The 25,326-nt window shown below is 42.2% G+C and overlaps 3 protein-coding genes across 4 annotated transcripts; 2 read left to right on the forward strand and 1 right to left on the reverse strand.

The window, feature by feature from the left end:
- Positions 1–507: 507 nt before the first annotated feature.
- On the reverse strand, positions 508–5,957 carry LOC137261541 (uncharacterized). Of its 2 annotated transcripts, XM_067799303.1 has the most exons (4): positions 5,919–5,957; positions 3,685–3,945; positions 3,238–3,422; positions 508–2,485 (listed from the first exon to the last, which is right to left on the reverse strand). In XM_067799303.1, exons 1-4 carry the CDS (start codon positions 5,923–5,925, stop codon positions 2,156–2,158), a joined length of 783 nt encoding a protein of 260 aa, XP_067655404.1. In that variant the 5' UTR covers positions 5,926–5,957; the 3' UTR covers positions 508–2,155. The 2 variants fall into 2 exon arrangements, with proteins under 2 accessions (XP_067655404.1, XP_067655403.1); XM_067799302.1 differs by lacking the exon at positions 5,919–5,957 and having other exon boundaries at positions 2,070–2,485; positions 3,685–4,011.
- Positions 5,958–7,388: 1,431 nt separating this feature from the next.
- LOC137262232 (ankyrin repeat domain-containing protein 17-like) lies at positions 7,389–11,977 on the forward strand. The gene is made up of 2 exons (XM_067800034.1): positions 7,389–7,468; positions 9,922–11,977. Exon 2 carries the CDS (start codon positions 10,103–10,105, stop codon positions 11,303–11,305), a length of 1,203 nt encoding a protein of 400 aa, XP_067656135.1. The 5' UTR covers positions 7,389–7,468; positions 9,922–10,102; the 3' UTR covers positions 11,306–11,977.
- Positions 11,978–24,187: 12,210 nt separating this feature from the next.
- LOC137260879 (uncharacterized) lies at positions 24,188–24,739 on the forward strand. Its single transcript, XM_067798426.1, has one exon. The coding sequence runs from the start codon at positions 24,188–24,190 to the stop codon at positions 24,737–24,739; it is 552 nt and encodes a 183-aa protein (XP_067654527.1).
- Positions 24,740–25,326: the final 587 nt, after the last annotated feature.

Raw genomic sequence — 25,326 nt, forward strand, 5'->3', positions numbered from 1 at the left:
ATAGACAAACATCCACATAGGATATTTATCATTCTGATTTTAATAGGCTTCAAAATCACTGTGTAGTAGTAGTAGGAGCAGCAGCAGCAGCAGCAGCAGTAGTGGCTTCAGGACAACAGTTCTACCCAAGGGTGTTCGTCCACACTGCCATTTCTTTTCGGTTTTCTCAAACTTTTTGTTATGAGTCACTGCTGTCATATTATTTAAGTCAACATCAAATTCTTTGCCGGGTAGTTTAAACTGAGTTTGTCAGTCCATTTTCCACTCGCATTGAGTGGAATAAGAAGTAAACAGCTTTGCATTGTATGATGTGAGTTGGCTTGGACGCTAATCTTTCATCTCTCATTAAGGAAGAGTCTATTAAGACCGTGGGTATTGTTCTAATCTGACTATGTAACAGTTGGCGGTTTCAAACTGTATAACTTATGGGAGGCAACCATTTGAAATACCATCTTAACATATGCTATCTCAATAACCTATCTTAAACAGAAAAAGAAACACCACTTCTTAGAATTAAATCGTGTATGGTTCTTCGTACAGTACAAAATGTATACATTGCAAAGGCATCATATTGAGACAACAAACTGGTTTTACGATGAAAGCATACATCAATAATTATATCTGGATCAGACAATCCAGTGATCAGTTTCTATACACCCTTATGTGATACACCGCAATACGATGCCACAAGACCCGCATCAATCACGTCTGGGCCAGGCAATCTAATGAAGTGACGTTAACTTCCCCAGTTTATCATTGGCTGCCTTTTCGTGAACGATTTTCCTGCTAAATAACGGCGGTCTGTAAACAATCGTGACCACACCTGACATTCCGGTGAGAGACATCATAAATCTGTGTAATTAAATTTACATACAATACCGTCACATCACATCTTCTTTGTCACCTCTTACGAGACATGTGTTGTTGAAGATCATTTCTACCCGCATCTTCAATTTCAATTTAGAAGCTCATATCTGAGAATATTTCTCGCAGTTTCAGAAGTCATACAAACATTGAATGGTTCCAGTGAGAATTAAACGACGTAATGTTCTCTTTGTGAACTAAGGGCGCTCAAATACAATAACAACTGCCACTTGTATGGAAACATGTATTCAAAACAATCCAAGCTAATAGCAGCAATATACATAAAAGAAATTTCACACGTCATATATTTTAGTGCATATATCATATATAACTCCTATTCTTCTCAGCACAGCAGACATCTGGAAGCAGGCTGCATTCTTCTTCACTTAGTTCTAAGAATGGAAACTGTTGTGTCTGCCATGTCTTAAGCAATAATATGTATAACCCATTCACTGCGTCAATACCCGCGACATATATTCGGGCGTCGTTGCATTCCATAAGACAGACCTCCCAAACGACTGACCTCTTAAAACAACAGTTTAAGGTTGGTTGCATAAGGCTTAAGTAGTAGTAGTAGTTGGTGTAGTAGTAGCAGTAGCAGCAGCAGCAGCCGCTGCAGTAGTAGTAGTGACTTCAATACAACAGTTCTACCCAAGGGTGTTCGTCCACACTGCCATTTCCTTTTCAGTTTTCTCAAATATTTTTGTTAAACTCAGTGCTGAGACTGGAAGGAAATCAATTCATATGGTATGCTTTAGACCAAATTGACGTCAGTCAAATCCTCCATGTTATCTATATATGGTATCATTTCTTAGCAATGCTTCTTATACAAAATGGACCTGATGTATCAATGGATAAAGCACAAGGTAAAGTAATTGATTTGTTTACACAGAAGTGGTACTCTGATTTAAAGATATCATCTAAGGGTAAATTTTATAAATCTATTAAACTTCACGCTGAATGTGATGTTACTGTAATCTGCAGTGACTCTGTCAACCCATTAATCAAATAGGGCTGGACAGCATGGCTTAGCTTATTAGTGTACTCGCTGACCCTGTCATGAGAGGTCTGTCTTTTGGGAGTGAACTCGTTGTACTGGCATAGCTGAGTGTTTTCACACACACACATCCCGTCGCACGTGAAGTTATGCACGTGATATGTTTCACACATGAAATAGTTATCTCCCCTTGCCTATATCCCAGATATACTACACAAACCCAACTGATTGTGCTGTACAGATAAGCCCCCCACCCCCGGTCATCCACTCACTCACTCCTAAAAGGAATGAGCATCAAGTACTCTGGCCTTTATGCTCCTCCCTGTACTGAGCTATCATCCTCTTCACCATACATCCAACACCATATTTCTCGGTGCTGTTAGTGTAGAACTCCCCCGACTCCAACCACGAAGGCAGGTGCCTCCTGTCAGCTCCTTTCACAAGAACTGGGAAGATCTTGGAGTTGTCCACACCATTGAGGAAGCTGCTGTTAAGGATCTGTGTGTATCCAAAACGAACACCAAGATGTTCGTTGCCAGTCATGGAGCGATTATCTATGTTCTGGGCTCCGCTCTCAACCCCTTCCAAGAAGGTTGGCCCCACTATCAGTATGGTGTAGTCGGTCTGGAATGAAATGCCTTCTAAACTATCATCATGACACATCATGTATTAGCGAGAAGAATAGGCATGGCTTTTCCATTAAAACGTATTGGTCACACTAAGGAATGTAGGAATATAATATGGCAATGTGTTTTGATTCTGCTATCGTGTGTCGCCCAAAGCTGCTTGAACCTGGAGCAGACAACCCAGTGATCATTATCATGAGTAGTGCGATAATCCAATATTCAAAGTATTTTCAGATGTTCATGAAGCGTTTTGTGATGTCTGTCCTACCCCTACCCTCGGGGCTGGAATAGGTCCTCAGTACCCCTACCCTCGGGGCTGGAATAGGTCCTCAGTACCCCTACCCTCGGGGCTGGAATAGGTCCTCAGTACCCCTACCCTCGGGACTGGAATAGGTCCTCAGTACCCCTACCCTCGGGGCTGGAATAGGTCCTCAGTAACCCTACCCTCGGGGCTGGAATAGGTACTCGGTAACCCATGCATGACAAAAGAGGCGACTAAGGAGACTGAATGTTCAGGCATCCTGACTTGGTTGAGGCATATCACCGTATCCAGTTGCGAATATTGATGATCTTGCTGTTGATCACTGGACCTCGTGACCAAGACATGTTTATTTATAGATACCCTCCATACAGCAGACGCATAGCTCAGTGCGGCGTTAAACAACAGACAAACTGGTGATCGGTATCTTAAGCGATGCGACATTCCATTATGCACATGATATTCATGCAAATATTTATCTGATGACCTACCGTTTTAATGGAATCCAAGATGTACTCCGGGATACCAGACCGTATTCTTCGAGTTGGCGCCTGTTCCCCAAACGCAGGCTGCACGTGAATGCTGCCGTGACTGTGATCTGACACGGACTTGATGAAGTCAGGGACAATATCTTCATCATCTGGGCTATTCATGAGGAAGGTCTTTATCTCCAACTCTGAAGATATCATACAACGTTATAATCTTAGTGCGTTATTCATTTTCTGGGCCATCGATCACTTCATATTCTGCTTTGTCTACAGGCCGCCGTAGTGGGATAAGAATGATGCTGGGAAGTGCCAGACAGCAAATTTCATTTTTAGTAGTATTTTTTTTTTTTTTTTTTTTTTTTTTTTTTTTTTTTGTATAATGGTTTCTTGTTTAGCGCCGCAATATTAATATAGATGAATTCACAGAATGTATCAAAAGCGTTATTTTACCTGTTTTCGGCACGGTGTCATCGGGGTCATTTGCCATGGGTACCGGAGAAACCCTGCTTCCGTTGTAATGGAAGACCCCAGGTTGTAGAGTTGTGTTTCCTCGCCCCTCCATAACTCGGTGTGGGCCCGGAAGGTCCTGGTCTGGTGTGACGAGGGGTGATGGAGACTCCTCTAAACTTTGACAGGGATGGACGCCGGATAATTTTCCAGAACTAACTGGTGCGGACAGGTGGACGCTGTCCAAGCTGTCTCGTAGTTCGTCTAAAATCATTGTATTACTAACCTTTTAATACGTGAATGGAAATGTCACGAAAAAGTTAATCTACATCAGGTCCATATCCCATGCCCTCTGTGTTTCTACGTCATGTCGGCATAATACCAGACGTATGGAGACGAGGCCAAGACTGCACACACAAAGTCCAACTGAGTTTCTTGAAAACGATATGTGACTATTCCAATATTATTTACAAACAGAATATGTCATAGCACCAGATAAAAGTCGACTATGCTTGTCGTAAGAGGCGACTAACGGGATCAAGTGGTCAGGCTCGCTGACTTGGTTGACACGTGTCATTGGTTCCCAATTGCGCAGATCGATGCTCATGTTGTTGGTCACTGGATTGTCTGGTCCAGACTTGATTAATTACAGACCGCCGCCCTATAGCTGGTATATTGCTAAAACTAAACTCATTCACTCACTCATAGCACCAGATTTAAAAAAACAATCCGTCATTCACAATTTACAGTTTAACATACAGATACATGATCCCCCTTCCATAAGTTGTTCAAAATGAAATGCCCGCAGACACTGGACACAAACACACCCAACACCCCAAAGCCCACAAAATATAAACCTCTGATGTCATATTTTCGTCGTTTTGGAGGATATGTTTTCTAAGGCAAATCTCCTTTCTGGGTCATAAAATATTATCCAGGGGGCATTCTATGCAATACTCCAAACTTGGCCCTGAAGGTAGTTTTCCACGAAATGATTTCATTTAACATCGACATTCAAGTGTTTGAAATCAACCGAAAAATGCCATCAAAGATCAATTTGGAAGTGCAAATGTTTTGTCTCTCTGCATCAGAGTCGCACCTGTCAGATCATGAATCGGACGCCCTGCCTCACGGCTGCTTAACCCACGAACAGTTTGGCGTTAAATATTCTATTTTTAGTTAGGCCTGCTGTCATTACATCGATTTTAATACTGCTTCGGTTACTGTTATGTTGCTTTATGACTTAATCAGAGGTATCCATCATTGGCGGTTTATTTGACCGATTTTGATAAATTTGTCGTCCTTTCCATCAATTTATATGACACATATAACACTCTCACTCGGATTTGGTTGAAAATTTAAACATGAGGGAGAGGTAGAACCCTCACGTTTACATTTCGTGGACAAAACCTTCAAAACCTTCGGTATATTTCTAATCAATGCAGGCCTACCAGGCCGCATGTCATCCAAGATAACCCATCTGTACCAATCTAAAAAAACATTCAAACTCCAAACTCCATAAGAAATTAATCAGTATGTAAACCCAACATCCTTCAGGTGGCCCTATCTCTTGGTCATCAGGACCCTGCTTTCGGTCTGGCAGACCCGTGTGTCGGAAAGCGCGCGTAAAATCTTCAAATCATTATAGCATTCGGTTGTTATGTACGAGCTTGTACGGGTGGTCCAACATTTAGCTATATACGTATTTACATGGGTACGGGTTGTCTAGTTCAGGGTTATTACGGCGCTAACATGGCTATTAGTTTCAATTTTTTTACAGCAAAACTTTAATTTGTTGTGTTCTTTTAGATATTAGTATATTCCATATTCAGCACTGAGCGGCAGTGCCACACAAAGAAACTAGTGACCTGTACTCAAACGAGAAGATTTGGGGCGAAATAGTTTTTGCTTTGTGGAAATCCCAGTCTAAAAATAGCTACATGGTCATCATTTTCTCCGAGACCAGTCTGCGATATTTTAGCCAAAATAACGAGAATACGAAGTTTATTACTTTGAATTTGGATGGAAAGGGATTTAGGGATTCTTATTCAATCGAATTCAGTTTAACCTATCGACGATACAAGGAATGATTTAATCCTGTTTTACAACATCTATTCTTTTTTCCTGTTCCGGGAACATATTTCACTAACGAATCATCGTTATACTCCTTTTGTGAACTGACCAATGATATTGTAGAATTTTGTGAAGAGTAAAAGCTGAGAGCGGATGATACTCACCTGTCATACTTCCTGCTACCCTCTGTCGCAAACGCAAATAGGGACAAGATCCTGTCGAAATGAGTCACGAAAACCCTTAATCTATTTATAGCGTACTTGCCGCGTTCGGTCCCAATAAGGCGGGTGTCTTTTGTAAATGCTCTTTAGTTGCATGCTTTATATTTTTAAATTGACGAAAGAAGATGATTTGATATAAGATTAATAATATCTGTAACATATCAAGAACTACGAATATTAGGGGTCAAGTGAGTGGGCATTGTAATCCTATACGACTGGTGACCCGATGTTATTCCGCCAAAGGATTAACAATATGTACAGAGCTATACCGTATACTGTATTCTGACGGCTCCCTGTATAATCACAATTTGTGCTCAATCGAATTTCTTTGTCTGATGATACTTTACAGATGTGTAAAACATGTTTATACACTCGAAAGGTAAACGTCACAATTTTGATTCCCTCGGTCTTTGGCTACGGAGAAATACTTGATATGGCTGTTTTTGAATGTTCTATATTACGGTGCTATAGTACAACAGGATGCTGTTGTGAGGCCACGATGGGTAGCTGTCGTCACTGTCTACACTGGACACTGATTCAACAATGGGCATGAATGTAAAGAATTTAAAAGACAAAATATAGCGTGAACCACAGTCACAACACCCGACTAAAATTATATTTTCTCCAAATATTTCATATTAACTCACGTTATCCTCCTGGTACCCTTAACTGATGCAAATGTATTCTTCATTTTGGGATGGGGTGGGGGGTGGGGGGCGTCATAATTGGGCTTCACACATTGTACCCATGTGGGGAATCGAACCGGGATAAGTGGACACCCTTGTCTCACCCCAGTGGAACATTCAAAATGCATAATCGGACACATTGTAGTTTTCTCTCTTCGACGACAGCTACAGCAGACTTCACCGTTGTTGAAGAACGCGAAATATTTTGTCTGTGAATATCATGATAAAGTTATTTATTTCGGTTGCCCATATTGTTCTTGAAATCCACGAAAGCACAGTAGTATGTAGTAGTAGTGTTTTCTTCGAGTCATGTGCTTTTGAACAGTAGATTGAGGAATTAATATCTGTTGTTGAATGGTGCTCTCTAAATATCCGTTGGTATTCACCAATTACAACTTCATTTTCTTGTTTATGATAGTTCTGAATAATGTATACAAAAGTGTACATCTGCTGATATTGTATCATGCTTATCATATGCATGATGGCAGAAACACCAATCGTATTTTTAGAGATGTCATTTTCTTATTGGGTTTAACCCTAAGCTTTATAATCTGCGCGAGTATATTTAAAAGTTTCCTTCGTTTGCATATTTACTAATTTCTCCAAGCAAATAAAAAAAGGTTATCTCAAATACACTGTCAGATACGAACCCATATGTCGCGTTGCGAGTTTATCACAGCACACGTGTTTGAATTTTTTCATAACAAGGTTAGAGTTACTTCCCTTGGCGTTTTGCTGCTGAGTTGTAAATGGAAAAACATGCAGACGTTGTACCACGGAGTTTTGGAGGATGAGTGATGGAGAAAGGTACTGTAGTAGGTGATCCGACAGTTACATTGCCACGTAGGGTACTGCTTGTGCAATATACGGGACGCACTAGCCATGTAAATGGACGTGTGAGCAATATTGGCCTGATGCTCCAGGTGTCACAAACTTCCGATATTCGCGCAGTCGTACTAGTGGAGGTGGAATTAACAAGGCACATGAACAAATCAACAACTATATGCTAACCGTCATCACTAAAAATGTTTGAAAGAAACATAAGTTTCAGTCTTTGACACTTCGCTCTCGTAGCGTGACGAAGCCATCATCCGCACAACACTAGATACAGCATCAATATTAGTGATCGCTAAAGTCAAGACAAACAGTAGAGTGCACAGTTTACGCCAACAGCTGATAAAGACTTGATATTGATGTTCATGTCTCTCAATGCAGACGAAAAAGAATTGTCAGGAAATGCTCAGAATGTGAGTACTTTTGTCTATCTTAATAATAAACGCATTTAAACAAGTAAAAGTATGAGTTAGCAATCTTGAATGAAAAGTTTAACCTACTTCACTTTAGACTTTTACTGAATAAACACATGCAGAGTTTCGTAGTTCATTAATTATAACTGTTTGATAAGATTTTCATAATTGCTTTTAATAGGTAACTCTTCATGAAAAACTGTTGTAAAGTTATAAGGATTGTGTCTCAAATGGACTTCCATGATTACTTTTGACTGGCAACACCACACCTGCTGGAGTCATTACCTTTTAGCATTGCCACTTACCAATGAAGATGACCGCTAGATCAGTGCTGTCATGGACAATAACTTTTTTAGGGCTCTTTTATGCCTCAGTGTTTTTGCACTGATACAGAAGCATAAGAATATGTTTCCTAAAAACGTTTGGATGAAAAATTCTCGTTGTGACAGCAAGATTGCAAAGACGACTTCTTGTTCACAAACACAATAACAACTTTATGTGTAGCGAGTAGGGTTGGGTATCGCCAAAATTTTAGTATTGCGATATTGTGATGTGTGTCCGCATATTGCAATATGTATTGCAATATATTGTGAAAGTGTGACACATAGGTTAAGGTAATGAAATTAAGGTTTCCTTTCTTTTGAAACAGTGCCACTTGCCTAAGTCTGGGCTCAGATATATGATTGTACAAGAGACCAATTAAAAATGTCTCCAAAGTGAAAACTTCGCTTTGAAGTTTGGAACTCAAGAAAACGCATCTGCAGAGACGTCAACCATTTTGGTTTGTTTATCCTTACAAGTGCCGGTACCAATCTGTTTATTTATTTTGTATATTTGTATGTATCTCACGCAAATGCAGTGATAGTACCAGTACACATTCTCGAACATATTCATGTATAATAATATAAAGGATATACAAATACTGTCACCCGGTATTAGTTTTGACTACGTCATGAAAATTACCGATCATATAAAGTGAACTGGCAAGTATATCGCAATATATCGTATTGTGAATTTCGAAATGCAATATAGCGTTTAACCGGTATTATCACCCACTCCCCTAGAAGCAAGCATGTGAACTCAGAAATGATAAGTGCATGAAAATAGATGTCCAAGAATTTGCATTATACCAGGATATCTTTGTTACCATGACCTGTTGATGTAGGACTTTGTTCATCATACCATTCAGCATTTGGCTTATCCAGACATTCTGCTGAAATGGTTCTGATTTCAACTGGAGAAACTTGTTTCCAATGTTAGAAAGACCAACATGATGAGCACCTCTAACGTGACCTGTGTATCACGATAAGTATCAAAATATTGACCTTTGAGACCCATGAAGGTCCCGGGTTAGAATAGGCCTTCAGCAACCCATGCTTGCCATAAAAGGCGACTATGCTTGTTGTAAGAGGCGAATAATGGGTACGGATGGTCAGGCTCGCTGACTTGGTTGACACATGTCATAGGTTCCCAATTGCGCAGACCGATGGTCATGTTGTTGATCAGTGGATTGTCTGGTCCAGACTCGACCACTGTCATATAACTGTAATATTGCTGAGTGCGACGTAAAACTAAACTCACTCACTCACTCACTTGACCTTTGAACCTTGAAGAGTATCATATTGTGACCTGTGTATCATAGCATTGACTTTTATATCAGGATGAGCATTGCTTTGTGACCAGTGCAGTGTTACAATTATCATTATGTGGCCTTGATGAGTATTGTATCATGATGTGACCTCTGTATCATGATACGTATCATATTTTGATTTTATCATTTCACCACTCTGAAGGTAATGGTATTTGATAGAAAACAGGTGCTGGTTTCTGACAAGGAAACACTAGAAATGACAGTGAGGGACTGCTTTCAGGAGTACTTGCACAGATTTGTTGAATTAATTAGCATGAGTATTTTCAAAATTCATGAATGAGTAAGAAAAATCCAATTTTAGCATGCTTCGAAACTGATGTCTGTCTACCATATTGTGATATGCCAATTATTGGTATTTTCAGGTTCTCTCAAGCCAGACCGATGAGCAAACGCAAACATTGTGGTTGTGAATAAGTGACACATCTTGGAAATATGGGGAAGAGAATGTTTTTGAAACATTATGTGTTTTTCACCAACATGACAGCATAATCCAGCACAAGTAGATATTAATAAGGCACACAAAATTGAAGAAATAAGACATTCATGATGGCATCCAATGACAGTCCTGACAGGGTCCTACATGAAGACATGGTACATCTGATGTATCTCATTAAAACTGGTGATGTGAAGGCCGTTCAAGACTTTGTTCAGACATCACAGATTGATCCCAAAGGAGAAAATGTTAAACAAAACCCCCCAGTGTTTACTGCTGCAAGCCATGGTCAACTTCATGTCATGCGTGCTTTGATAGCAATGGGCTTCAGCTTTGAAGACCCATGCAGATTTGAAATCAGAAGGTGTACTGAAGTATACTCTGCCATTCACTGTGCTGCTTTCAATGGCCATGTGGACATTGTAAGAGAATTAGTTATGGAATGCAATGTCGATGCTCAGGTTTATGACCTCCAGCCGTTTGAAATTGATGAGAGGCACAGTTTTTATCAATACCCCCGTGTTCCACTCTGGTTTGCTATTCATGGAGGGAGACTGAATGTTGTCTGTTTTCTTATTGAATATTTAGAATCTTGCCACAAAGGCCTCGACTTTCCCTGTGGTTTCACTCCCCTATGGCATGCTGCAGTGGAAGGAGAGACTGACATATGCAGGTATCTAATTTCCAGAGTTGATAACACTCAAGAGAAGAATTCCTACATATACAATGAATTACTTCACGCCATAAAAATTAACTTCACGAAGGCAGCACATGTATTGCTGGATTGCGAAGCAGAGTTGCAACCAGAGCCAGGTGATAAGGACAGGTGGCATTTGGTTTTGTTTGAACGTGCAGCACTGATGGGTCATTTAGCAATGTTGAAGCTACTGCATTCCTATGGGTTTCATCCAGAATCTACCTCCTGCTTTGATGAACCAGCACAGATTGAAGCATTTACAGCAGGCACTCTGGAGGTAGTTCGCTATCTTGCAGTGGATCTGAATGTCAAGTTAGTATTTACTGAACACTCCCTCAACTCAATGCCACCTCATATTATTACATTGTTGATAAAAGCAGGGTATCGATTTACTCGCAGAAATTATGAGTATTTAGAAGAGATGTGTGACGTTAATGGAATGTCACAGCCGAAGAAGTTTATGAATTTTGTGAGACAAACTATCTCAATGCCAAAGACGCTACAGGATATTTGTTGTTTTCAAGTTCGGCAGCTTCTTCGTCGAAACATCACCTGTATGGATTCATTGCAGCTTCCCAGAAAAATGGTAGACTTCGTCAAACTGGTTCATGTATGAAACTGCATCAGCTCATAATGCAGTGTTCTTACTTGCATGGATTCAGGGTGAGGCACAGCAGGAAAGGCTGAAAGTTAGATAATAATGTGAAAAATACAGAGCATTGCTCATCCATTATGTCTTGACCATGCTTTTGGTTTTGACTCAGAGATCCATCCATTGTATGACAAGAATGTGACAGATTACACAATTCTTGGAATAGGCCCATCCAGCTTCGGATGAATACAAACCAATACACCAGCCCATGCCCTTTTTGGAAATTATTTATGTAATTGAATTTTCTCTTCCTTCTGGCAGTACTGTGATTGACAGAATTCAGAGAAAACATTGCAAATTTGCATACCTCGCCTTTAATATGTCTCGCTTGCATCCCAAGTAGACTATCATAGGCTCCCCAGTGTTCTCTGTGGTCTTGGTTTCTTACCTTGGTGTCTGTTAATGAACATCAAGACTGTCATCTCCACAAGTAGCACAACCCATGTCGCATTACCAGTAATGCAGAAGGCTGCAGTGTTGGGAAGTTTACTTTCACTCCTAAGGGTTCTTGATGGGTTTGACTTGGCATTTTGGAAAAGGGGGTCCTAAGCTGACTGAGCCAATATCAATCAAACCCTCTTTGCTGCATGTATATATTTAATTCTGTAAACTAATAAAACTAAACTCCTTACAGTGCACTAGTTTTTTTAATCTCATCAGTGCATCAACGTGCACTTGGTTGTTCATTCTGAACTTGGGGTGCTGGTTAAGGCGTTCACTCACTCGTCACACTGAAGACCTGGGTTTGATTCCCAATATGGGTACAATTTGTGAAGCCCATATCTGGTTGCCTCCGTAGTGATATTGGTGGAATATTGTTTATAGCAGTGTAAAACCATAAACCACTGACTTCAAGCTCGAACCCATTAGCATCCTCTTATTGGCCCAGGTCGCCCTAAAAATGTACAACCAGCAACCAACCTTCCGAGGTATTCATTCACTGTCAGGAAGACAGCAGCATGTTCTGAATAGACACTTCTATGGACGTAATAGCGGAGTGGATGGAATAAGTTGCGTGGCTGATGAGATTATTCATGGTGTCTTTCAGGATCTATTTACTTACATGCAGCTGCAGTGTGTTGGAAATTTTTGTCTGTCTTCAGGAATACATTTACCAGTAGGTTCTGATGTATCAGTTGTTTCAAAACACACTCAGCAATAATCCAGCTATATGGCGTCGATATGCAAATAATTGAGTCAGGACCAGACAATGTAATGGCCAACAGCATGAGAATCGATCGATGCAATTGAGATACGATGACCTGTCAGCGAGCCTGACCACCTGCTTCCGTTTGTTACCTCTTGACAAGCATGGGTTGACCACTATGTAATTATTTTGAAATCGTGTCGATTTATTAACAATAGTAATACTGTGAAAGATTTGAAATTGATGAAATGTGGCTATGAATGTATAACTGCAGTATGACTTCAGCATGAAGTCATATTATCTGTGTGAGTTGAAATGTTTACATCGCGCTTCGGGACCGACCATTTGATATTCAGTTGGCTCGTAGGTATCCAGTCTCCATATAGGATCTCAGCCCCACACGCACAAATAACAAATAAGATCAGTCCTATTGTGTTCCAGTGATGATTTCAGTCATGATGAAGATGGCACAAACTACAAAACATTATTAGATAAGTACCCGTAAAATCTCTGTCTCGTGACTATTGGTGCATTTACAAACACTACGGGTTGAAACCGCACGCGTTGTGAAATCTGATACAATAGGATTAAGTCTCTAATATCATCATTGTGAAAGTGTCAGATGGGGACTGGGGTAGGCTCTCCCAGGAGCAAAGAACGAATTTGGGTTTCGTTTACATGCACCCACTGACGAAGAATATCTCAGTAACTTTGCATACTATGTCACTTCGGTCGTAGCAATGGACAGATTAAGACGGCGTCGCAAGAGAGCTAAGTTCACCCACGCCCTTATTCTTGCTGTTGGATCATTTGTAACAGTACCATCCATCTGGAGGAGACGGCAGATGCTAGTGACAATAAGTTCAAGATTTCTTGATTCTACGATGATCAGCAATGGCTTGAAAACGCCAGGATGACCTGGGCTGTGTTTAAGACTGTTTGCCAACTCTTAGCGTCAGCGTTCCTCACGGTAAGATTATGGCTGAACCTACGATGATCAGCAATAGCTTCAAAACGCCAAGATGACCCAGACTGTTTACAGTTTTCTGTTTATCCGCCATGTCCTTTATCTTAAGCTCAAAATCACATTTTGGTGCTACATACCAAAAACCCAACGCTGTATAATGTGGAAACGTGTTTATAATCATCAAATACCACTAGAGGCAAATATGTCCCCGTAGGGTAAATAATTTGCCCTTCTAGAGCAAGGACAATTATACCCCCGGGGTTAAATGTACACTCAGGGGTATTTCCGTTTGCACGACATAAACTACCCTCATAGGCACAAATATACCACGGGGGTATTTGGGTGCATGTAAACGCAGCTACATAGTGTCATTGCTGAAAGTTCACTGTGAATAATCCAAGTGTATAATCCAAGTGTATATTGTATATACCAATCCAAAGGTATAGGAAAATTTCACCAGAGAGACAAATGCAGCTTCATTAAAAGGCAGGGGGCGTTTGCGCCTCCAACCAATGAGCTGTGAAGTGAGCGAGGCACACATAATATGTTCTGGAATTGTTTCATTTATAATGGTGCGTGTATCTCATACAAAAAGACGCAAATCACTTGACAAGTTTGTTGGGGTTTATTTATTTCAATTGCAAATCGCGTGTCCCATATGTGATATAGATGTGAGAATGAGTATCTAAGAAGGCGACTTGATACTGTCAATCCCAGTTGAGATTGTACACACTGCCATACAACATTGCATGATGTCGAATCACTCATGACAGTAGGGTAAGTGAGTAAGTGCAGTTTTAACCTAGGTCAGCTGATTCCTGTCAGTAGAGTAGGTAATCACTTGTAAGCAGATGACACGCAGTTGATGAAGACGTTTCGTGCTCTTGTACTCTCGCTCGAACATGGAGATGTGCATTAATGACAGAAATCAATGGATGAACTCAAATGTGCTCAAGTTGAATGACAGCTAGACAGATGTTTACTAGTGGGTACTGACACCAGTCGTGTCAAAGTGAAGAAAAACTAAGATACCTGTAGGAAAGTCTGACATTCAGTTTTCAGGACCCCTATGGATTATTGCACCAGCCTCTTGCCCAGTATATCAATCAAGCACCTCCAGACGTTCCAACGTGTTGAAAATACAGTAGCCTGGATTGTGATGATTTTCAAGAAATCACATCCCATTACTGACAGTCTGTCGATTTCGCTGGACTACAAAATTTGGTTTTGTTGCAAATATTAGATTTGGATAGTGAGCAATTCATCCATCTAAAATGAAATCAAACGGACTACAATCTAGGTTCAATCCTAATACCAGTTGTTAACTGTACAATATCTCCACATGCATGAGAGGAACACTTCTCAGACAATTGTACATTACCTTACATCAACACACGTGCATGTACAATTGTATAAATAATAAAAGCGATAGTAAGTGGTGTACTTGTGTGCCATCTCTTATCTTGGGGGTGGTGGGGGGGAGGGAGGGGACGATAGGTTCCAAACATCTCTCCCACGTGAGCAAAGATCCAAAGGAACTGTACCTTTTTGTCTGGCGTAATCAGTTGTTGAGTGCATTTCAATATTAGGCTTATTATTTCAGGGGTAGAATAGGCCTTCAGCAACCCATGCTTGCCATAAAAGGTGACTATGCTTGTCGTAAGAGGCGACTAACGGATCGGGTGGTCAGACTAGCTGACTTGGTTTGACACATGTCATCGGTTCCCAATTGCGCAGATCGATGCTCATGTTGTTGATCACTGGATTGTCTGGTCCAGACTCGATATTTACAGACCGTCGCCATATAGCTGGAATATTGCTAAGTGCGACGTAAAACTAAAACTCACTCACTCACTTATTACTTCAGGCCGTTTTTCCTTTTGGTGTTATTACTTAGAGGTCACTGAGCGTGTCTGTTAGCTATAGAATGTCTTGTGTGTTCCCTGGTTACTGTTGCACTGCCATTAAGCTTGGCCATTAGAACCTATTGTCTGGGAGGCTGAAAGACTTGGGTATTGTCTGAGATGTTGGGATATGCCAACCTGTGCATTTTGAGCCAGGTTCCAGCAGGGCCGCCGTCTGTGTATACTAACTCTAGTTTAAATAAGGTTCTGTATGTACGCTTGTGTGAAGGTTTTTTGGCAGTATTGGGCTTGTTCATTTGTGTATTTTTAAGGAGAGTGGTGTGTTTGTTTTATTAATTTCTAGTTGAGGTGTGAATATTTTACAGAATCTGACAACGACCGTGATCAACTAAACTGAAGTAAACTACGTACCCATCAGTTATTTAACTGCTGAAGCCAGAACAGTATGTCACCTCACTGTCAACAGCATCTCAACGTAGTGGACTTAATAAACTTCGCTCTGGCACTTTGCTAGAACCAGGCAAGTATGTCCGACCGAAAACGCCTGAAGAAGAGAGGTATTTATTTGCTTATTGAAGACGAGGTACACTTTCTCGTCGAGTGCGACTTATATGTTTGAAATAAGATATAGTTTATTGCAGAATATCTACCGTATTAACCCGCCATTTTCACAAACGTGTTAAAAAAGAAGCGGATTTAAATGCACATCTATCGAACGTGAGATTCGTCTAAATCCTGGGAGAAAATATTTATCCTCTTGCTGCATTAATATCACCAATGTATAATTGACGAAAACACGCGTAACACAAGCTTTACTGCTAGTCAGTAATTATCATATTGTATTTAAAATGTTGACGTTTTAAGCTTATGTCAATAGTTTGCACAATTGTATGTGGATTTTATGCTGTTGTGTTCTCAATGACCGCATGGCCGGGTGGTCTACCTTTTGTATTGTGAATCATAAAAAAAGTAATGAACACTTTCATGAATTATTTTCAACTTTTTTCTGCTTCTCTCTGATGGTTTGTCTTTGAAGTTAAGTATGCGTTTTGAAAGTTTCAGGTTTGGATTGGGTTTTGCGTGCAAGTATTAACGTTTTTGGCTTCAGGTTGCCGGATTAAGGGTTTGTTTGGCAGATACGAAGTTAAGAGGATTTCTCAGTTGGTTCTGGTAGATACATTTGTGCAGTGTGGTTTAGTATGCGTGTCGTTGCTTTTGTGCTTGGTATCGATTTAAACTTAGTGCATTATTTAATGTGATGTTTGGAGAATTATAAACTGGACAAAAAAATATTTGTAAATTATGAAATTATCATTAATTGTGTGTTTATTCACTGAAATACTGATGAAATATCAGTCATAACTTATTTTGTCCAGTATTCACTGCGGAGTCGCATTCTCTTTAGAGAGAGTGACGGTTTACGCCCCTTTTAGCAATATTCCAGCAATACCACACAAAAAATGGGCTTCACACGTTTTACCCATGTGGGAAATTGAACATGGGTCTTCGGCGTTACGAGGGGAACTCTTTTACCTCTAAGCTACTCCCACCTCTCTTTTCTTTAGACCTAATGCATATAGATAACTGCGTCTCCAGGGAGGCAGCCCTAGTTTAGAAGAGTGTTTAGGTCCCAGTGCAGCTGCATGTATGTACTGGGTACGGAGTCACCGGGTCAGATGTTCGTAGAAGAAAAGACATTGGAATTTAGTTTGTTACGGAAATTTAATGAAGTTACTTTGGAGACTAAGCGATTGAGCGGACATTTTCTTGTTTGAATATCAATAGTATTTGTTCAGCTGCCCAAACACAGCTGGACGTAGCTCGCAGTACTGGATCTTAATACAGAAATTAAAATGCGTTCTTAAATATACTGAACATCATTGAAAACGCACCACCCCTAAAATTGTGTATTTCTAAGAGCAGAAGTGAGCAATCTATGTAAATTTTACATATTTGTGTAGACCAATGTTTGATAAAGAAAAGAAGCAAAAAACAATCAAGCAAAACAGTGAGGATTTAATGCAGCTGACAATGAAATAAAGATGGGGTCAAAATGGAAAGTCAGTAGCGTGTATGACCCCCGTTAGCAGCAACACAAGCTGTGCAACGTCTCCTCATTGAACGGATAAGTCTCTGAATAAAGTCCTGAGGCACTGCATTCCACTCTTGCTGCAAGGCATTGTCGAGTTCCCCAAGGTTGTTGATCTGCGGACGACGTGCGAGGCGTTGGCCGATGTAATCCCACAAGTGTTCGATGGGTGACAAATCTGGTGACAATGCAGGCCAATGAAGTAGAGGAATGTTGTTGTTAGCCAGATACTGTATCGAAACACGTGCAGTGTGGGCTCGTGCATTGTCATGTTGAAATGTGTGCAGATCTTGATGCTGGTGAAAGAAGGGAACGACGTTGTTCTGAAGAATGTTGTCACGGTAGTAAACGGCATTCACTCTGCCACGACAAACAATCAGAGCGGTTCTGTGGTGATAACGTATCCCTCCCCACACCATAATGCTGTCTCCACCCCACCGATCGGTTTGCACAACACAATCCTGATGATAACGTTCACCCCGTCGACGCCATACCCGTAGACGCCCGTCAGCATTTCGCAAGTGAAAACGCGACTCGTCGGAGAACACCACACCATGCCAACGTCGTAACAACCACACACGATGCTGTTCAGCCCATTGTCGGCGTTCACGGCGATGCCTGTCAGTCAGGATGGGTCCAACATAAGGGCGTCGACAACGTAACCCTGCCGCACGGAGACGGCGTCGGACGGTGGAAGCGCTGATCAAACCACGTCGACCCTGGACAGCGTTGGCGGTTCTGGCAGCGGGCAAGGTTCGATCCCGAATATGGCGCCGTACAATGTCTCGATCTTGACGAGGGGTGGTAACACGTGCCTGACCTGGGCGATGCCGGTCCCTGCTGGTTCCTGTTTGTTGGTATCTGTTAGCAAGCCTCAGAATGGTCGAATGATGACACCCAAATCGTCGTGCAATGTTTCTGCTTGAAGCGCCGACCTGCAACATACCCAAGGCCTGTTCTCGTTCCTCTGGTGACAATCTTAGCATGGCGAAAAAACTTTACTTTACTGCGAAAATTAGAACGGTTTTGTGCCGAAGGTCATTTATACCCCTGAACAGCATGCTTTCTGCATGCAATTTGTGCCCTTCGTGTGTGATGTGCATGAATTTTGTTGTTTTCATGTGATGTGTTCGATGATGTGTTCGAACGATCCGTTTTTTACTGTAGAGCGTTATTTACGATCTAGTGTGTTATTATCAAAATTCCCACCATTAATTTTCCATTTCCAAAAGATTCTATTGCCTTATTTCAGAATTTACAGGTGCTGCGTTTTCAATGATGTTCAGTATATATCACGGCAACTAAATGATTCACAAAAACTTCGTGTAATTTCTCTAAAAGGAATTTCATAAGCTGTGTAGGTGAAGGAAAATCAAGTTCTATGGATAGTCACCTTCTTTATTGCAATTAGTGTAGGTATTGACACCGTTATCAAGCAAGTGATGCAAAGAGTTTTAACAAGGAGAATATATTCAGAGCTGCATTGTGAGTATATACAATTGACAAGGTCGATACACACTGGATAGCTAATTAGTATATTGTAATCACTCCCAGTCAATGTCTACTCTCTCCTACTTGCTAATGACTATCTCAGTGTACATCAACTCATCTAGACTATGACTTAGCTGCGTCAGTGTTACTACTATAACGTACGATATTACAGCACTCACCTTTTCTCTACACCCCCCCTCTCTCTCTCTCTCTCTCTCTCTCTCTCTCTCTCTCTCTCTCTCTCTCTCTCTCTCTCTCTCTCTCTCTCTCTCTCTCTCTCTCTCTCTCTCTCTCTCTCTCTCTCTCTCTCTCTCTCTCTCTCTCTCTCTCTCTCTCTCTCTCTCTCTCTCTCTCTCTCTCTCTCATTACGACCAAAGGAAGGACATCCTTGAAAGTGCCTGTAATCAAACTGACTGAATTTATGCATAAAGATTGCAGATTAAAGGATTAAAGTATTAAAGTATCTAATTTGTCAGAAACAGCGCTTCAGAATTCCAGGTGTTTCTCAATAAATGTGGAGGTGGATTAAATATTAATTTAAAAAAATAATTAAACTTAAAAAGCGGTTTGTGCCCGTGTCCACTTTATTAATACATCATATATCTTGTTCAACAGTGTTCTAAAGCTGACAATGAACGCTTGAACTCAATGACTGTTTAAAGAGTTCATTTAGTTCATTTTTAAGCGAGGTTATTATGTTGACAAATAGACTGATTTTAATATATCTATTCGTTAAAATCATTCAAGACGTTTCATACGACTGCAACACAATGTCGGTTAAGCCTTAATAGCTGTGGCTGAGCACTTGGGTTGATGATGAATTTGTCTCAGCGCTATAACCGGAGCGTCTCACTACAGAGATCGTAAATTTGTTTTAGATCGTAAGCAATTTCATTCCATTTTGAGAAATTGTTCTGATTACACGAATGGAAAAAGGACTTAATATATTGCATTTTCATATTTAAAACATATCAATTCTTTCTTGATATGTGACTCAGTCCACATTTGAGTCTTTAAAGAGATTTCATAAGATTTTCATGAAATATAATATGTTTTTAACTAATGGGATACTGTAAATCATGAAGCTGCTGCTAGCATGATAGTAATATAAAAAATGCGGAAGTCTTGTGTTTGCATGAACTCTGACCAGTACGACCGCAACGAAACCATTTCTATATGCTAAGACACCTCTTCCTGGGAGTGGGACACAGTGTATTGTACAATACGGGGGGTTACCAGGTGTTCGAGGCTTTTATGCGGCACCTTTTACTATACATATTACCCGTGAAGGCCCCGTGAGATGGATGGATGGATGGTGTTTTAAGGATGGATGGATGGATGGATCGCCAGATAGATGATGGAGTGTTAAAACAAATAGTGTCATAAGACTTCAGCAAATCAGAATATCCGAGTTTTACCAAGCTGGTTGTTCTACTCATATTCTTAGGTGTTGGGTCCAGATAGTAAGTTCTGTGTCAGAAAGGACGATACAATATATTTTATTCCTATCTGGCTAAAGTATGTTGGCTTTTCTCGACATCACATGGTGACTTGCATCTTGAGTTCATTCAACAAGACCTTTAAAACAGACACGTTGAACTGACGAACGAGTTGCTAAACCCGAGAGAAACGGCCTCGACCTTAAGAGACATGGCACAGTGGTCTTGAACCATGTACACTTACTCATAAGACGTCGCGCACCATATACACATAAACACCAAAGACGTCAAACTCATTTTTATGACGCTTTATTGAATCAAATTGGTGACACCTCAGTACCTCCATGATTTTCTATTGTTCCGAGTCCTTTCGTCTAAATTAGACACTGCCTGGTAATATTTATGTACCAAACGGCTTTCAGGCTCTACTTAAGTAGTATACATAAAATATGTCATTTCTCGAGAGTTTCGTTCAACACAAAACAATTCCTTTTCATCTTGCAAGCCATACGATAAAATCGATGCCGTGATGGACCATGATATTCTGAGTTCTATTTCTATGAAGTCCTTACAAAAAGTTGTCAGATGTTTGTGTTGTGACAATGATTGTTTACTGTCCCTAGCAACACGGATGAACGTTTCCACCTTGCTCTTTCGATTTGTAAAATATTGTAGGATTCAAGTATATAATGGATGTCATGGGTACGAATTGCAACACCGCGAGCCTTAGTGCAGATTGTCGTTCAACGCCGCGAGTCTTAGTGCAGAGTGTCGTTCAACGCCGCAAGCCTTAGTGCAGAGAATAGTTCAACGCCGCGAGCCTTAGTGCAGATTGTCGTTCAACGCCGCGAGTCTTAGTGCAGAGTGTCGTTCAACGCCGCAAGCCTTAGTGCAGAGAGTAGTTCAACGCCGCGAGCCTTAGTGCAGATTGTCGTTCAACGCCGCGAGTCTTAGTGCAGAGTGTCGTTCAACGCCGCAAGCCTTAGTGCAGAGAGTAGTTCAACGCCGCGAGCCTTAGTGCAGATTGTCGTTCAACGCCGCGAGTCTTAGTGCAGAGTGTCGTTCAACGCCGCAAGCCTTAGTGCAGAGAGTAGTTCAACGCCGCGAGCCTTAGTGCAGATTGTCGTTCAACGCCGCGAGTCTTAGTGCAGAGAGTAGTTCAACGCCGCAAGCCTTAGTGCAGAGAGTAGTTCAACGCCGCGAGCCTTAGTGCAGATTGTCGTTCAACGCCGCGAGTCTTAGTGCAGAGAGTAGTTCAACGCCACAAGCCTCAGTGCAGAGAGTAGTTCAACGCCGCAAGCCTTAGTGCAGAGAGTCGTCCAACGCCGCAAGCCTTAGTGCAGAGAGTAGTTCAACACCGCGAGCCTTAGTGCAGATTGTCGTTCAACGCCGCGAGTCTTAGTGCAGAGAGTAGTTCAACGCCGCGAGCCTTAGTGCAGATTGTCGTTCAACGCCGCGAGTCTTAGTGCAGAGTGTCGTTCAACGCCGCAAGCCTTAGTGCAGAGAGTAGTTCAACGCCGCGAGCCTTAGTGCAGATTGTCGTTCAACGCCGCGAGTCTTAGTGCAGAGTGTCGTTCAACGCCGCAAGCCTTAGTGCAGAGAGTAGTTCAACGCCGCGAGCCTTAGTGCAGATTGTCGTTCAACGCCGCGAGTCTTAGTGCAGAGTGTCGTTCAACGCCGCAAGCCTTAGTGCAGAGAGTCGTTCAACGCCGCAAGCCTTAGTACAGAGTGTCGTCCAACGCCGCAAGCCTTAGTGCAGAGAGTAGTTCAACGGCGCAAGCCTTAGTGCAGAGAGTCGTCCAACGCCGCAATCCTTCCAACCCCGCAAGCCTTAGTGCAGAGAGTCCTCCAACGCCGCAAGCCTTAGTGCAGAGAGTAGTTCAACGCCGCGAGCCTTAGTGCAGATTGTCGTTCAACGCCGCGAGTCTTAGTGCAGAGTGTCGTTCAACGCCGCAAGCCTTAGTGCAGAGAGTCGTTCAACGGCGCAAGCCTTAGTACAGAGTGTCGTCCAACGGCGCAAGCCTTAGTGCAGAGAGTCGTCCAACGCCGCAATCCTTCCAACCCCGCAAGCCTTAGTGCAGAGAGTCGTCCAACGCCGCAAGCCTTAGTGCAGAGAGTAGTTCAACGCCGCGAGCCTTAGTGCAGATTGTCGTTCAACGCCGCGAGTCTTAGTGCAGAGTGTCGTTCAACCCCGCAAGCCTTAGTGCAGAGAGTCGTTCAACGCCGCAAGCCTTAGTACAGAGTGTCGTCCAACGACGCAAGCCTTAGTACAGAGAGTAGTTCAACGCCGCGAGCCTTAGTGCAGATTGTCGTTCAACGCCGCGAGTCTTAGTGCAGAGTGTGCAGAGAGTCGTCCAACGCCCCATCCTTACAACGCCGCAAGCCTTAGTGCAGAGTGTCGTTCAACGCCGCAAGCCTCAGTGCAGAGAGTCGTTCAACAGCGCAAGCCTTAGTACAGAGTGTCGTCCAACGGCGCAAGCCTTAGTGCAGAGAGTCGTCCAACGCCGCAATCCTTCCAACCCCGCAAGCCTTAGTGCAGAGAGTCGTCCAACGCCTCAAATTATGATCTAGTGTTGGAATCTCGGTTCGCTACCATTTCTTTTCTTGGTTTGACAACAAACAGCGTGCACGTTTCGCTCGCACGGCAATTTAGTAAAGATATTAGCCTTTCACCCCTTCGGTGCCCCGTCTCCTCCTCCTGGGTGGAATAGCCCGAGGGTTAAAATGCTCGCTCATCACGCTGAAGACCCGGGTTCGATTCCCCACATGGGTACAAAGGATGAAGCGCCTTTTAGATGTTCCCAACAGTTTCTGGAATATTGCTAAAATGGCGTATAGTTGACACTAAGTTATCTCTTCGGTATGCATCTTCCGATTTGTTTTGAGGACTTGTAGACGTCTAACATAACATATTCATGACTGAACTAGATTGAATTATATATGTTTCCTGTGTTGAAGTAGGGCGCACCTGCTACACATGTATTGATTTTCAAAACATTTAAACACCTGTAGAACTTTTCGTGGGATCGATTGCTTTTACATATGTTTTTTCAATCTTGAACCTTATCCAGGTGTGGATGTACGGGTTACACCGATCAACATCAGTTTATTTACTTATTCATAGTTTCAATTTGTTGTCGTCATGCTTCATTCTTAACCGTATTTACATTGCTTGGAGTTAGTGTTCTCGTTTCACATGTTTACGGTTTTAACGCGTTTAGAACATTTAGTATAATACAGTATATATTCGCGTAAAGTTAATGACTAATGTTTTGGGTTTGCGGATGTCGTGTTCAGGTGTCGCAAAGACTGTGAGACGATCGGATACGTAGTTAGGTTGGGAGTTTAGTGAGACAGGAAACGTGGGTATTAATCACGCCACTAAATATGTTTAGATCAAAATATGAGTTGAACACACACATTTGCACACAGTTCGCCTGTTCTTGCACCGCCATCTTGACCCATTCAACACCCATGCTGCTCCCCTTCACACCCTTGTAGATGTAAATGCACAAAGCGCCATATTAAGTGGACAGGATAAAACCCAACACACACCCAGGCATACTAACAACCACCCACGGTACAACCCAACACACCTCACACCTAAAACAACCGCCCACGGTACATCACAACACATCCAAGGCACACAAAGAAAACGCCCAAGGCACAACCCAACACACCCCAGGCATAAAAGAGCCACCGACGGAACACCCCAGCACACCCCATCGATAACTGCTCCCTTTAATCGATACTGCAACCGACCACGATGCATCACAACACACAATAGACATAAAAAACACTATCACCGTTACAGAGCAGCACCACCCTGCCAGCTACACAGCACCACCATGCATCCTATCTGCCCGCTAAACAGCACCACCACCCAATGTACCAGCTACAGAGCACCACCACCCTCTCTACCAGCTACAGAGCACCAACACCCTACCAGCTACAAAGCACCACCACCCTCTCATCCAGCTACAGAGCACCACCACCCTACCAGCTACACAGCGCCACCGCCGTCTCTACCAGCTACAGAGCACCACCACCCTCTCCTCCAGCTACAGAACACCACCACCCTACCAGCTGCACAGCGCCACCGCCCTCTCTACCAGTTACAGAACACCACCACCCTACCAGCTGCTCAGCGCCACCACCCTCTCTACCAGCTACAGAGCACCACCACCCTCTCTACCAGCTTCAGAGCACCACCGCCCTCTCTGCCAGCTACACAGCCCCACTACCCTCTCTTCCAGCTACAGAACACCACCACCCTACCAGCTGCACAGCGCCACCACCCTCTCTACACGCTACAGAGCACCACCACCCTTTCTACCAGCTACACAGCACCACCACCCTCTCTACCAGCTACACAGCACCACCACCGTCATTTTCCGTAATGTATTCTTTGAAAATGTATTGTGTCTTTTTTCATCATGGAATATCAATTTGTCCCGCGCTACTGGTTGTCTTTATAAAAATCGAAAAAATCGAAAAATATCCCGCACAGACTATCATGAAAGTGTTAATAAAGGAATCAAATAGTATGTCTTTCTATGAAAAAGAGAAGTACGAGCGTAGCACTGATTGATCGGTTGTGGTCCCCTGTTTTCAATTACAGATGAGAGCTTATTTTAGCTATTTTTTTCTCAACTGATAAACATTTTCCATAGAAACTGACCACGTCGTGATGACCACATATCTATCTACCTTGTGCACTCCGTTAATTACAGGTTTCATCTGTCCATGTTTGCACCTGCCCACAGGTAAACAACCGCTCCTCACCTGCTGTGGTCAACCATTGTCCACGGTGGATAAGCTTGTTAACGCTGTACATTGACTAATGGGTGGCAACATTACAAAACCCTGCTATGATAATTACTTTTCATATTTAACGGGCTGACTGACCTCTCATACTGCCATGATAATATTGATTACTGGTGTACGGCATAAGATCTCCCGCTCACGAGCTGTAAAAGGTCTTTTA

This window comes from Haliotis asinina, chromosome 14 (assembly GCF_037392515.1).
Source record: "Haliotis asinina isolate JCU_RB_2024 chromosome 14, JCU_Hal_asi_v2, whole genome shotgun sequence".
In the NCBI taxonomy this organism is placed as follows: domain Eukaryota; kingdom Metazoa; phylum Mollusca; class Gastropoda; order Lepetellida; family Haliotidae; genus Haliotis; species Haliotis asinina.